Source organism: Syngnathus scovelli, chromosome 5, assembly GCF_024217435.2.
Source record: "Syngnathus scovelli strain Florida chromosome 5, RoL_Ssco_1.2, whole genome shotgun sequence".
Lineage (NCBI taxonomy): Eukaryota > Metazoa > Chordata > Actinopteri > Syngnathiformes > Syngnathidae > Syngnathus > Syngnathus scovelli.
The window spans coordinates 16,245,779-16,259,450 of record NC_090851.1 but is presented as its reverse complement, the minus strand read 5'-3'; the positions used below and the strand labels follow the sequence as shown (position 1 = coordinate 16,259,450).

The 13,672-nt window shown below is 41.3% G+C and overlaps 1 protein-coding gene across 3 annotated transcripts in view; it reads left to right on the top strand.

Moving 5' to 3' along the window:
- fbxo8 (F-box protein 8) overlaps positions 1-13,672 on the top strand; it is a 32,371-nt gene that overhangs the window by 4,930 nt on the left and 13,769 nt on the right. The window contains exons 2-6 of one of the 3 annotated variants that reach the window (XM_049721576.2): positions 3,706-3,808; positions 10,081-10,164; positions 12,233-12,377; positions 12,497-12,623; positions 12,757-12,875. In XM_049721576.2, the coding sequence (XP_049577533.1) occupies positions 3,706-3,808; positions 10,081-10,164; positions 12,233-12,377; positions 12,497-12,623; positions 12,757-12,875 (578 nt within the window). Of the gene's footprint in view, positions 1-3,705; positions 3,809-5,098; positions 5,145-10,080; positions 10,165-12,232; positions 12,378-12,496; positions 12,624-12,756; positions 12,876-13,672 lie in introns of those variants that run through there. The other 2 variants (XM_049721577.2, XM_049721578.2) reach the window with 2 other exon arrangements.

The following is a 13,672-nucleotide window of genomic DNA, read 5'->3' as shown; positions in this document are numbered from 1 at the left end:
AAATAAACAAATAATAATAAATAATAATAATAAATATAAGAGGAGCAAAAATGGAGCAAGTGTACATACAGCAGACAGTGGACTTGGATATGATGCTTTAAAGTGTTAATTGCTTTATTTGATGTTTTCTCTATTTTTCATGTTTTGAATATGTTCAGGATAAAGATATAAAAGCATGTGAAGTGATCAACTATACTAAAAATAACATGGGAAGTGGTCAACTATACTTGTAAGTAAGTGATGTCTTAATGATCAAGTAAAAATTTGTGAAAAAAAAACATATAAGTCGCTCCTGAGTATAAGTCGCCCCCCCCCCACCCAAACTATGAAAGAAAAATGTGACTTATAGTCCGGAAATTATGGTAATAGTCACAGTAATAACAATTTAATTGAAACGTGTTAGTCACTTGGGAGCTGCGGTATATATTTATGCAGCACTATAACTAATAGATTACGTAGTTCCAATTCTGAAAACAATACTCTCGACCATTTAAACATACTAATGGGAAATTGTAGATTGTTTTTCTTAATGATAACTTAGCACAAAAATGGTTCCATTTTGATAGCATAGAAAAAGAGTTAAAATTGCCAATGTACTGTTTTCTTGATTTTTATTTATTTGTTTTTATTGGAGATGAAATACCGTATTTTTCGAACTAAAAGTCGCTCCGTAACAAAGGTCGCATTAGCCAAAAAATGCACAATAATGTGAAAAAAAACCCCATATAAGTTGCTCCGGAGTATAAGTCGCATTTTAGTGGTTACATAAATAACATGTTTATAAAACCATCTGTGTCACTCCAATTCATTAAATCCATCAATCGTCCTTTATGTCAAGAATGCCAGGTGACGGCGCTTGCGCTTCAAACTATTCCACAGGCCCATATAACGATATATAAATTGTATATTAAATAACTATTATACAAGCAATAATATTATCAAACCATCTGTGTCACTCCAAATCATTAAATCAATCGATCTAATTCCTCGTCCTTTGTCAACAACGCCGCGCGTGCGCCCTGACGTCAGCCTCGTCGTTATTCCACAGATCTAGTATATAACTATATTGTAGCGTTAAGAAAGTACGAGGAAAGACATGGGTTTGGTAAACGGCTCTTTATTTATCAAAATGAGTTCAACGAGCCAACAACTACTGAACTGTAACAATAAAAACATATACAAGTTGCTACACGAAATAAAATATATCAAATAACTATAACATAAATAGTTCACCGCCACACGGCCCCAATCACCGGCGTCGACTTCCAGGCATGTGGCGTGGACTTCCATCCCCGGAATTAGCACTTCCAGCCACAGAGGTAGAAGAGAGCTCCATAGAATAGGACCGATCCCCATCCACGGTCCCCAGACAGCTACACGGCCGAGCGCCGGCCCCCGACTTCCATCCACGGAGGTGAAATAGAGCTCCGTAGAGTAGGACAGGGCATGCGTAAAGGCCAAGTCCGAGCCCATCCACCATCCCCGGACAGCCACCCGGCCGAGCGCCGGTCCCCTACTTCCATCCACGGAGGTGAAAGAGAGCTCCGTAGAGTAGGACCGGGCATGCGTATAAGCCATAATAGTTTTTCAAACCTTCTGTGTCACTCCAAATCATTAAATCCTTCAAACTCTTCGTCCTCCGTGTCACTTACAAACAAAGCCGCTAATGATGCCGGTAGTACATGGGGCCCTTCGTCATCGTTGTCATCCCGTGATCGAATCTTTGTCCTTTATGTAAACAACCGCTGTGCCGCGCCGCTGACGTCACTTGAAATTTAAATTACAGTAATCCTTTGCTACATCGCGGTTCGTTTATCGCGGTATCACCTTTTTTTTTAATTATTTTTTTTTTTGGGGGGGGGGGAAATTTGTGAAAAATTCACATATAAGTCGCTCCTCAGTATAAGTTAAAATCTTCACATTGTTGTACAATACCATCCATCCATTTTCTGTACTGCTTGTTCCCACAAGTGTTGTGGGCGTGCTGGAGCCTATGCCAGCAATCATTGGGCAGTAGGCGGGGGACACCCGAACCGGTTGCCAGCCAATCGCAGAGCACACAGAGACGAACAACCATCCTCACTCGCACTCACCTATGGTAATTCAGCCTACCATGCATGTTTTTTGGGATGTGGGAGAAGGCCAAAGTTCTCTGAGAAAAGCCACGCAGGCACGGGGGGAACATGCAAATTCCACACAAGGAGTGCCGGTGGTGGAATCGAACCCACACCCTCAGAACTGTACGGCGGACGTGCTAAGCAATGCACCGACGTGCTAACCAATGCGTCACCGTGCCTCCTCTGTACAACACCATGAAAAAGTATTTGTTCTTTTCTCGAAATTCTCTTTGTAGGTTCCTCTTTTTTAATATTTAAGCTTTAAGGTAATCAAATGTATGTAAATATTAAAACTAAGTAACCCTAGTAAAGAAAAATGCAGTTTATAAATGATTTATAATTATTAAAAAGAAATTAATATTCAAAGCTACCTGACCTATTGGGGAAATGTTATTAACCTCTAAATCTAATAATGGAGTGGGTCACGCTCAGGAGCAACATCTGAAATCAAGTGTTAAGTATAACTGCCAATGAGACTTTCACACCCCTGAAAAGATATTCTTCTATGCAGGATATTTTGTTAATTTACCAATGGGTTTTTGCATTTGAAGTCCAGACCAGGCCACTCAAAAAACTTCTTAATTTTTAAATCATCCATCCCGAAATTGACTTGGATCATTGTCCAGCGCAAGTGGGCTTCAGTTTGAAATCACAAACTGATGGCAAACCATTCAGCGTCAATAAGTTAGTTGTCCGGGTCCTAAATGAGCAAAGCAGCAATGGAACGTTACAATTCAACCACGTTTGACTGCTGGTTTGATGTTCTTTTGATGTAATGCTGTCACATTGACGCACGTAATAATTAGATACAATTACACACCTTCCATAAAGCTCAGCTTTTGTCTCATCGGTCTGTAGATTATTTTTCCAAATGCGTTTGGAAGCATTCTGATATTTTTTGTGTGTTTTTCTTTGTCCTGTTCTTTTGGTTCTCTCTTTTTGCCTTTTCTTTGGGTCTAGTTTTCACCTTGGACATCTGTCATGGATGTTTGTTTTGCCCAGTCTCTCTATTATTGTTGACTCATCAAGGTTGAACCAAGCTTTGGCCTGTAGTTCTTCAGATATTATCTTGAGATCCTTTGTGACCTTCTGGATGAGTCATCACTGTAATATTTGTAGAACAGCCGTTTCTGCAAGGGTCACTACTGTTGTATGTTTTTTCCATTTGTTGACAATGGCTCTCATTGTGGTTCACTGGAGTCCTAGAGCTTTAGGAATGGCTTTGTAACCCTTTCCAGACTGTCCATCCACCCATCATCTGAACGAGCCGCTTATCCTCACAAGGGTTGCAGTTGTGCTGAAGCCTGTCCCAGCTGACTTTGGGCAGTAAGCAGGGGGACACCCTGAACTAGTTGCCAGCGAATCGCATGGCACACTAAGACAAGAGTAGATGGTTGTTTGTTTATGTGTACCCTGCGATTGGCTGGCAACCTGTTCAGGGTCTACCCTGCCCACTGCCCAAAGTCAGCTGGGACAGGCTTCAGACAGCCATTATAGGCACAACAGTAAAGCCTGGTTTGCGGTTCAGATAATGGATTACTGTGCATCATGGACTATAACTGACCTGCCTGGTACTACTACCATACAGATGGGTCAGGCACTGTGGAGGCTGCCACCCAGACAACAACAGCAGCTTCAGGAAGAGCTTGTTGACCGACTGGCTGACACGGGAGGGGCCAGACAAGAGCAAGGTAACCCTGACACGTGTGTATCTATGGTGAAGTGCATCTGCTCCTGTCAGCAAACTGATATTGACAAAATTATTTAATTCAGGTAAGTCAAGAAAAAGTATTGTGTTCCGGACTACAAGTCGCTCCGGAGTACCTTAATTTTCGGACTATAATTCGCACCGGAGTATAAATCGCACCAGCCATAAAATGCACAATACAGTGAAAAAAAACATATATAAGTCGGACCGGAGTATAAGTCGCACCTTTGGGGCAAATTTATTAGTCAAAATCCAACACCAAGAACAGACATGAACCAGAAACAACAGGCTAAACGATAGGGTATGCTAACGTGACATATACACAAACGAGGAGCTGAGAATGGGCCTGGGTAACATTCAGAGTTATTCAAATAAGTATTACATAAATAACACGTTTATCAAACCATCTGTGTCACTCCAATTCATTAAATCCATCGATCGTCCTTTATGTAAACAATGCCGCTTATGCGCCACATATGCGCCGCTGACGTCGGACTCGTAAGTTGCATTTCTAATTATTCCACATACCCATATAACGATATATAAAGTATATTTCAAATAACTATCATATAACAACAATATTATCAAACCATCTGTGTCACTCCTAATCATTAAATCCATCGATCAAATTCCTCGTCCTTTATGTCAACAACGCCGCGTGCGCGCCGCACAGATCTAGTATACAACTATATTGTAGCGTTAACAAAGTACCAGGAAACACGTGGGTTTGGTAAACGGCTCTTTATTTAACAAAACAAGAGTTCAACGAGCCAACAACTACTGAACTGTAACGATAAAACATATACAAGTTGCTACACGAAATAACATATATCAAATAACCATAACATAAATACGTTTTTCAAACCTTGTGTCACTCCAAATCATTAAATCCTTCAAACGTGGGGCCCTTCGTCATCTTTGTCATCCCGTGATAGAATCCTTTGTCCTTATGTAAACAACCGCCGTGCTGCTGACGTCACTTGCAGGTCAAATGACAGTAATCACTGGCTACATCGCGGTTCGTTTATCGCGCTTTCACTACATCACGGATTTTTGAATTTTGAAAATTTGCGAAAAAATTCACATACAAGTCGCTCCTGAGTATAAGTCGACCCCCCCACCCAAACTATGAAAAAACCGCGACTTATAGTCCGAAAAATGCGTGGCATCAGCCATAAAACGCATAATAAAGAAGAAAACTATTTATGTAAGTCACACCGAAGGACAAGTCGCATTTTTGACCTCCTATTTTTGCTAGGGAGGGGAACCTGTTCTAATTTTCTACACTTGCTAAAAGTACACCCCAGAAGACAGAAAAGGTCAGGCAAATCAATTCTTGTATGCTTCCACTTACTCCTTGCATGGTGCTCACATACTCGTCATTAATTTTTCGTGCAATTAATGAATTTTTCTACTATTTGAATGGTCATTGACCACGCCTCGCGCAGAACATGAGTGAGTTATTAAAAAAGAAAATGAAAGAACCTCGCTTCTAAAGATGGAAATTGACAAACTCAAAAGTGTGTTCTTCATGTTTTTATTGAAAACAAGCTATTACTGTCTGCTGCACGACAACGGTTTCCGCTGTTCACTCATTGCCTGTGCGTTCCTGTAGCAAGGGATTTTCACGAGGGTAATGGTCTCCTACTTTGCACAACACTGGCCATATACTCCATCGTGAGCTCGACAATACATGCTTTCTCCATGCTTCTTTATGATTTTGAGTATCTTATAGTCTTATGCCAAGGTCAGACTGCACGAATGTAGCCCGATAATGAGCCGACAGACATGTCAGAGAAACGTAGCTTGTCGTGGCCAATTTTGAATTGTCTTGATGTGTTGCAGCCCGTGTAGTGTGACAAAATCCATGATTGGACGGTTGGCACCTGCAACGGCTCACGACCACCACGATGAAAATCTGGCATGTCAGAAATGTTGTCTTGCTGAACAATGTGACATAAACTACAAAATCCTTTGACTGCTAATTCGGCGTTGACTAATAGGAATACAGTGATCCTCCTCTGACGAGAGACCGCTAAAGGAGAAAAAACAAACACACAATGACAAAAAAGGGAACAGAAATTCACTGGTGGAGCAACAATATAAAGTACTAGTTTGTGGAGCTGTGGCAGCAGTATCCCTCTTAACTTATTTTTAAAGAATTTATTTGCAAATTACGGTGGAAAGTAAGTATTCGGTCGATAATGGCCTTGATCTGGAGTCCCCCTGTGGTTCTGGGATTTTTGTTCACCATTCTGGTGATTATTTTGATCCCACAGAGTGAGTGTGTGGAGCCCCAGATCGAGGCCATTATTGACCAAATACTTATTTTCCACCATAATATGCAAATTATTTAAAAAATCAGACAATGTGATTTTCTGGATTTTTTTTTTTTCATTTTGTCTCTCATAGTTCAAATGATGAAAATGTCAGCCATCTTGTAAGTCAGAGAACTTGCACAATTGGTGGCTGACTAAATACTTTTGTGCCCCACTGTTAAAAGAACTAGCTTATTGTAATGTAAGTTAGTGTATAAAAAATCAACCTAGCTATTTCTGTTGCACTTTGTTTATGCTACAATAGTAAGAGAACTACCGGATTTTCCGGACTATAAGGCGCACCTAAAAACCTCAAATTTTCTGAAAAGCTGACAATGCGCCTTATAGTCCGGTGCGCCTTGTATATGGACCAAATTCCGGCCCGCGGGCCAAATGCGGCCCGCGTCTAAATTTAAACTGGCCCGAAGCATTGTGTCATAAAATCAATCATAAGTGGCCCACTAAGGACTATGAATCATTAATCAAAAAGACTATGGATCATTATTTTGTGATTATCAAGTAATTTGTTGCGTCCGAAGTTGAAATAAAAAAGATAAAATGGAGAATGATTTGATTTGGATTATCACCCTTCTTATTCATACAACAATAACAACAATAAAAAAAACTTAATACATCTAATAAAAAATTCATTCAACTTTCATAAAATTGTTAATTTGTTATTATTAACTTTTCTGGTAGTGCAATTGACAACAGATTCTCATTTGCAATATCAACCTATCTGCAAAGGATATAGTTACATACCGTATTTGCCGGTGTATTGGTCGACCTTTTTCGATCCAAAATCGACCAAAAAAAATCGACCTCGACTTATACACTGAGTCATAAAATTTAACTTCGTATTCATCGCTTCAAATGTGATGGTAACCAAGGCCGTTTCTCATGCATCTCATTTTGCGTTGCACTTAGAAAATTTGAACCGGGCGGCGTGCGCGAGTGCGCGGCCCGCTGGAAGTGGAATGAGCCTCAGCGATCTCCTCCGCGGTGCTTATAAACAGCCGATCCGCTCGGCGGGGGCTATTTTCGGCCACTCGGCGCGTGCGCACGGCCTCCCGGATGTGCCGGGCGGCGTGCGCGAGTGCGCGGCCCGCTGGAAGTCGAATGAGGCTCAGCGATCTCCTCCGCGGTGCTTATAAACAGCCGATCCGCTCGGCGGGGGCTATTTTCGGCCACTCGGCACGTGCGCACGGCCTCCCGGATGTGCCGGGCGGCGTGCGCGAGTGCGCGGCCCGCTGGAAGTCGAATGAGGCTCAGCGATCTCCTCCGCGGTGCTTATAAACAGCCGATCCGCTCGGCGGGGGCTATTTTCGGCCACTTGGCGCGTGCGCACGGCCTCCCGGATGTGCCGGGCGGGTGCGCGAGCTCGCCGGCCGCTGGAAGTCGAATGAGGCTCCGCGATCTCCTCCGCGGTGCTTATAAACAGCCGATCCGCTCGGCGGGGGCTATTTTCGGCCACTTGGCGCGTGCGCACGGCCTCCCGGATGTGCCGGGCGGGTGCGCGAGCTCGCCGGCCGCTGGAAGTCGAATGAGGCTCCGCGATCTCCTCCGCGGTGCTTATAAAGTGCCGATCCGCTTGGCTTGGAGCTATTTCCGGCCTCCCGTTGGTGCCGGGCGGCGTGCGCGAGCTCGCCGGCCGCTGGAAGTCCAATGAGGCTCCGCGATCTCCTCCGCGGTGCTTATAAACAGCCGCATGCGCACGGCCTCCCGGAATTTGAACACATTTCGTCAATAAATTTCGCATATTGAATTTTGAAGTTTAATATAATGCAACAATTGAGCTCGACTTATACAAAGGATATATCATAAAATCGTAAATTTCCGTCGAATTTTAGGGGGTCGACTTATACACCGAGTCGACCTGTACACCGGCAAATACGGTATTTACAAGTTCATTCACAATGGTAATGGTTCGTGGAATGTTGGTGCGAATGGTCGGCCCCTATACAGGACTGTCTCAGAAAGTTAATGCATTAATAGTGCGCCTTATAGTCCGGTGCGCCTTATATATGGACAAAGTTTTAAAATGGGCCCTTTATTGAAGGTGCGCCTTATAGTCCGGTGCGCCTTATAGTCCGGAAAATACAGTAGGTTATTGTAAGGTTGTTGATTTTTACTCTTTGGAGTAAGTGAAGGTGACTAACTTTGAAAATAAAACTCAATGAAAAGTTACCTTTAATTCATATACGTATATTATCGACAGAAAACCCATCGCTACTAGAGGCTATAAAAATATCACATGGAAATTTCCTTCATCGTATCAAATTCTATTGTTTTAAAAGAGTGATATATCGCTTTATGCCGAATCGTTAGACCTTACTGTATATCAATATGTATTGTATCGGTCGAAAGCAAAAATGATTGTCTACTATGTCTACCATTTTCAAAGTGTGGTTTTTGCATTTACTCAAAGGAGTGACGTGTTTTCTATGCTGCTAAAGGAGCTTTATTAATGTTTGGCGCAGTGCATTGAGTGAAACATGATGTCAATGTCCTACAAAACTGACTCTTGAGATTACTGCAGTAATCAAACTTGAATGTCAACAAGTCTAGACAGCACCCGCTGCCCATTCTGAAACTCTTTGCGGCCATCGAAGGTTTATGACACTGCTGAACAAAGCAAGATGCTATATTAGTCCTCTGTCGGCATTCCGATCCACATTTCCATAGGAATGAATGAATGAATGAATGAATGAATGAATGAATGAATGAATGAATGAATGAATGAATGAATGAATGAATGAATGAACGAACGAACCGTGGCTAGCTTGGTTATCAAATGATTTTCATGAGTCTGAGTTTTTTGAGCACCGCAGTCGGTTGACACTTTTAAAAACGTTCTTAAGACGTTTCTTTTTAAAAAGGCATTTTCTGTAGCACTTTGAGATTTTTAAAAAAAATGTAAGGTGCACTATAAGTATAATTTATTATTATTATTATTACCAAATTTTGTCTTATAATACAGAGCATCATTCTTGATGTTTTTGTTTTGTTTTTGTGATGCCGATGAACAGAATGCAGCGACACTGCACAGGCGTGTCATATGATCTAGCCACTCAGTTTCCAGAGTGGAGTGCTTGCCGCAATACACTTTACAATTAATATAAGGGCATTAATACTTGTGTCTCTGTGTGTCATATTTAAATGCTGTCACTTTTTTTTTTTTTTTTTTTTTTTTTTTTTTTTTTTACAAAACTTAACTAAGTTCTGTGTGGAAATAGTGACATCCAGGTAAATTCTTAGTTTTAAATTGCAATGACTTGTGCAGTGCTGGTTACTATTGATGCACTATGTTGGGACAGCGACAATCTCAAATTTATTAAAGTTTACTGGACAGATAAAGATTAATCTGAAAGAAATTATCCAGGAAATTATGAGATTCATTAACCAGTACTGGATAAGGAAAGGTTGTCATTCCTTAACCGGATATAGATGATTGACAATTAAAGGCTTTGATCAGTCTACGGATCACACACTTTTTCTCAATTATTGAAATTGTGTGGCGTAAATTAGGACAACAGAGACCCCAGACTATTGACAAACTCAAATTGTACATTAAGCAAGAATTGAGAAATCCACTTAAATTCCCAAACAGTTATTGAGTGTTAAAAGGAAAGTTTACGTAGAACTGTGGTAAACATGTCCCTGTCCCTGCTTTTTTTGGAACATGTTGCAGGCATCAAACTCAAAATTTGTGAATATTTTAAAAAAAAAAGAAAAAGTTATCATTTTGAACTTTCAATGTCTTGTCTTTTTTTCGTATTTTATTGAATACAAAATGAAAAGGATTTGCAAACATTGCATTCTGTTTTTATTTACATTTTCACATCCTAAATTCATTGGCAAAGGGTTTGTTATCTAATCTGTAAATGTAAATTCAAGATATGTAACTGAGATTTGTAAATAAAAACAATTTCCCCAGGGAGGGATGGCGGCACACTTCGAAGAATGCCTCAACATTGTTATGGCCCTGACATCTACCATCTATTGAAAACACGCAGAGGAGGTAGGATGAAAATATTTTATACTAACAATACTGCTCGGTCATTTTATTTATCTTATTAAACAGTCCTTTGCTTTGCATTTTAACTGATTGGTTTGCATAATTATAGCGTTACTTTCCTTTTTCTTGAATAAACTGTTGCTTTTGTTCACTAATGACTTAAATGTGTACTGTGTAACCTCTGAGACCAATCTATACCAGGACTACGCTCATCAAACCTATATTTACTGTACGAGCAATTTCAAAGTACAGTGGAGCCTCGGTTTTTGAACGTCCCGGTTCTCGAACAAATTGGCATTCGAATAAAAATTCGAGATTTTTTTGCTTCGGATGTTGGACGAAATTAGGTTGTCGAACCTCGCGAGATGAGCCGAGAGGACCCGCATGCCAACTGACTCTGTTCGTTATTACATTCTCGTTATTCTAATGATTGCATCAACTCTAATCATGCCTCCAAAGGAAGCAAGTGGGAGCAGTAAAGCCATCCTAAAACACAAAGACGATCCTAAAGCAATGCGACAGTGAGCGCCCGGCGCGCTGCGGTTGGGCGATCGGACCAAATCAAGCTCCCTGCGTACTGAGGTCCACTTAAATTTTGGAAAGTACATCAGGACTTTAAAAATATTTTCTAAATTTCAGCGACAGCTCTGTCACAATTATACAACCAGCGCGGTGCAGTTGCGCGGTGGACGACGTGCTACGGTTGCGAGTTCGGCGGTGCGCTGCAGTTACGCGATCAGACAAAAATGCGCAAATGAAAAAATGCTTAAAAAAAAAGGCGTTTTTTTTTTTATTGGAATGTATTAAACTTTTTTCCATTATTTGTAATGGGAAAACATGACTCGGAATTCGAACGATTCACTTCTCGAACAGCCTTCCGGAACGGATTGTGGTCGAAAACTGAGGCTCCACTGTACTAATATAATTTACGCTGAGTTCATATCGACTGTGACGCGTGAGCTGTACGTGTCCATAACACTACACCCAAAAGACCACAGGATCACGGGGGTTTGTCAAGTTACTGTTCACATTCACTTAGATTAATGCATATTTATAGATAAGCTGATAAAAAAACTCAACAGTAGCCTACATCCCAGAGCTGCAGCTGTTTCACTCCATGCTTTCTTGTATGTGAAGTGTCGTTTTGGACCTACGTGATGAATTTTATCATCCCTGGTCATAGGTAACCCTTGGCAATTCAAATTCACTGTATACATCTCACTTTAAATTATATACTTAGAAAAAATAGAATACGTATATGTTTCAGCTTGCCTGAAGTTAAGCCAGGAGGTCATTCCAAAAAGTGGGCCAGGCAATGGAATGGGCTCGATCCCCACTGAGCTTTCACATAGTTCTCTGTACCTCTAATAGCATCTAAGACCGCTGACCTAAGGCACTGTGCAGATGTGTATGGGTGAAGAAGTGCAAAGTCCAATCAGATGAATCGCTGCAGGACATGCCACACTATGCGGCAAGGCCAACAAAGATTCTGACGTGCCAGATATTCAGCATTTTCGTGGAAATCTTAAACGGCAAATAACCAATCGTTGAGTATGTCATAGTACGCGGGCTACGCATCGAGAGAACCTAAAATCGACCATGACAGTTAACATTTGTCTGGCATATCTGTTGCATCAAAATCAAGCGATACTCCGATAGTCTTACCTTGGCTAACACTGTTAACTCACACTATTCTGTCTGAACATTAATTTTAGATTTGATTGGTTTGTAGGCACTGCATACATATAACGATTTGTGTACAAGACATTAAAGATTAAAAAATGTCCCTCTAACTCTCGAGAGTTAACTTGACATATTGCGTGACGTCATCGATGCCCAACAGAAAATCACAATCTTCGCCCAGATTCAATCCTTTGATGCTTGCCGAACTGAATGTCATAAGACTGTGTATGACAATGTGTAAATAACATTTTCAGTTTTCCGTATGTGCTTTGTGTTTATTCAAATTTGCTCTATAATTTTCTGTATATGCCTTATGTTTATTAAAACGTGCTCTGTAATTCTTTGTTATGTTTATTAAAATGTGCTCTGTAATTCTTTATTGTTGTAGGTAAAACACAAAATGGTTTTATAGATTTGGAGATGCTCCCACCAGAGTTGGGAATAACCATATTGTCGTATCTGAATGCTACCGATCTGTGTCTGGCCGGGTGTGTATGGCAGGACCTAGGCAATGATGAATATCTGTGGCAGGGGTAAGGAGATTTAAGTTTGGTGTCTGTGATGGTACTTTGCCATATGTTTGCAATAAATGTCTTTCTTGCTTTTTTTCTTAATGAGTCTTTTTGGTAATCCTCCCGTGTTGATTTTCTAGGCTCTGCAAGTCCACATGGGGTCACTGCTCCATATACAACAGAAGGCTGCCTGCTGGTTTCTCATATAGAAGACTATATCTACAACTAGATGAAGGGAGCCTTACATTCAACGCAAACCCACAGGAGGTAATGCATGCCAAACATCAAAGATCATAAGTCACACAGACCCCCACCACACGCGTGTGTCTAGATCTTCAAAAGTACTAAGGCCAATCTATGATCTCCCTGTCTCTGTGGCCCTTTCCTGCCTTCTCAATAGGGTATCTCTTATTTCATGTCTAAAGGAATACTTGTAGATCATCCCACAGAGCAAGCTAAATTCATCTTTTACACTAGACGGCTCAACTGGAAGATGCTGAGAATTTACCTGGATGAGAGGTAAGCAGAGAGATGTACACAAAAGATGTCCACAAAAAAGTATTTGTGCAAAGGTTTATTGCAGGCAAAGTTGACATCTACTATATGATGTTTTTTCAATATATGTATATATACCCAACAATGACCTAATAGGCAAAGTAAACCTTGCATCTGACATTTGCATTAAATTAAATATATTAATGCATTATGTTCATACTCTTATCAGGGTTTCCCCCAGAAAACTTGCCTGGTGGTAGATAAGCCAACCTAGCTTCATAAACGATATTTAATGTGCGTTCAAAAATTCATTCGGATGCCCTGGCACTCGTCTGAGAGTGGGTGTGGTCGGAAAGGTTAAATGCGCTCAACTCCCATTCATTTACGAACAGGACCAGCACTAGTCAGGGATGAGAATCGTCCGCGGATTTCCGTGTTTTTTTCCGTCGGGAGTATCATTTTTGTGAATCGTGGGGCGAACGGGATCAGGAACTGCTTCAGATGGGCATGGCTCGAGAGCAGCGTCATTTTACAACTCGGAACACAAAGACGCTCTTAAAGCACTGCGACAGTAAGCGCCCGGCGTGCTGCGGTTGCGCGATCGGATTAAATTAAGTTCCCTGCGCACTGAGGTCCACTTACATTTTAGAAAGTACATCAGGACTTTAAAAATATTTTCTAAATTTCAGCGACGGCTCTGTCACAATAATGCGATCAGCGCAGTGCAGTTGCGCGGTCGGCGACGAGTTACGTTTGGGCGTTCGGCGGTGGCCGCAGTTGCGCGATCGGACAAAATTAGGGGGGAGGGGGGGGGGGGGCAT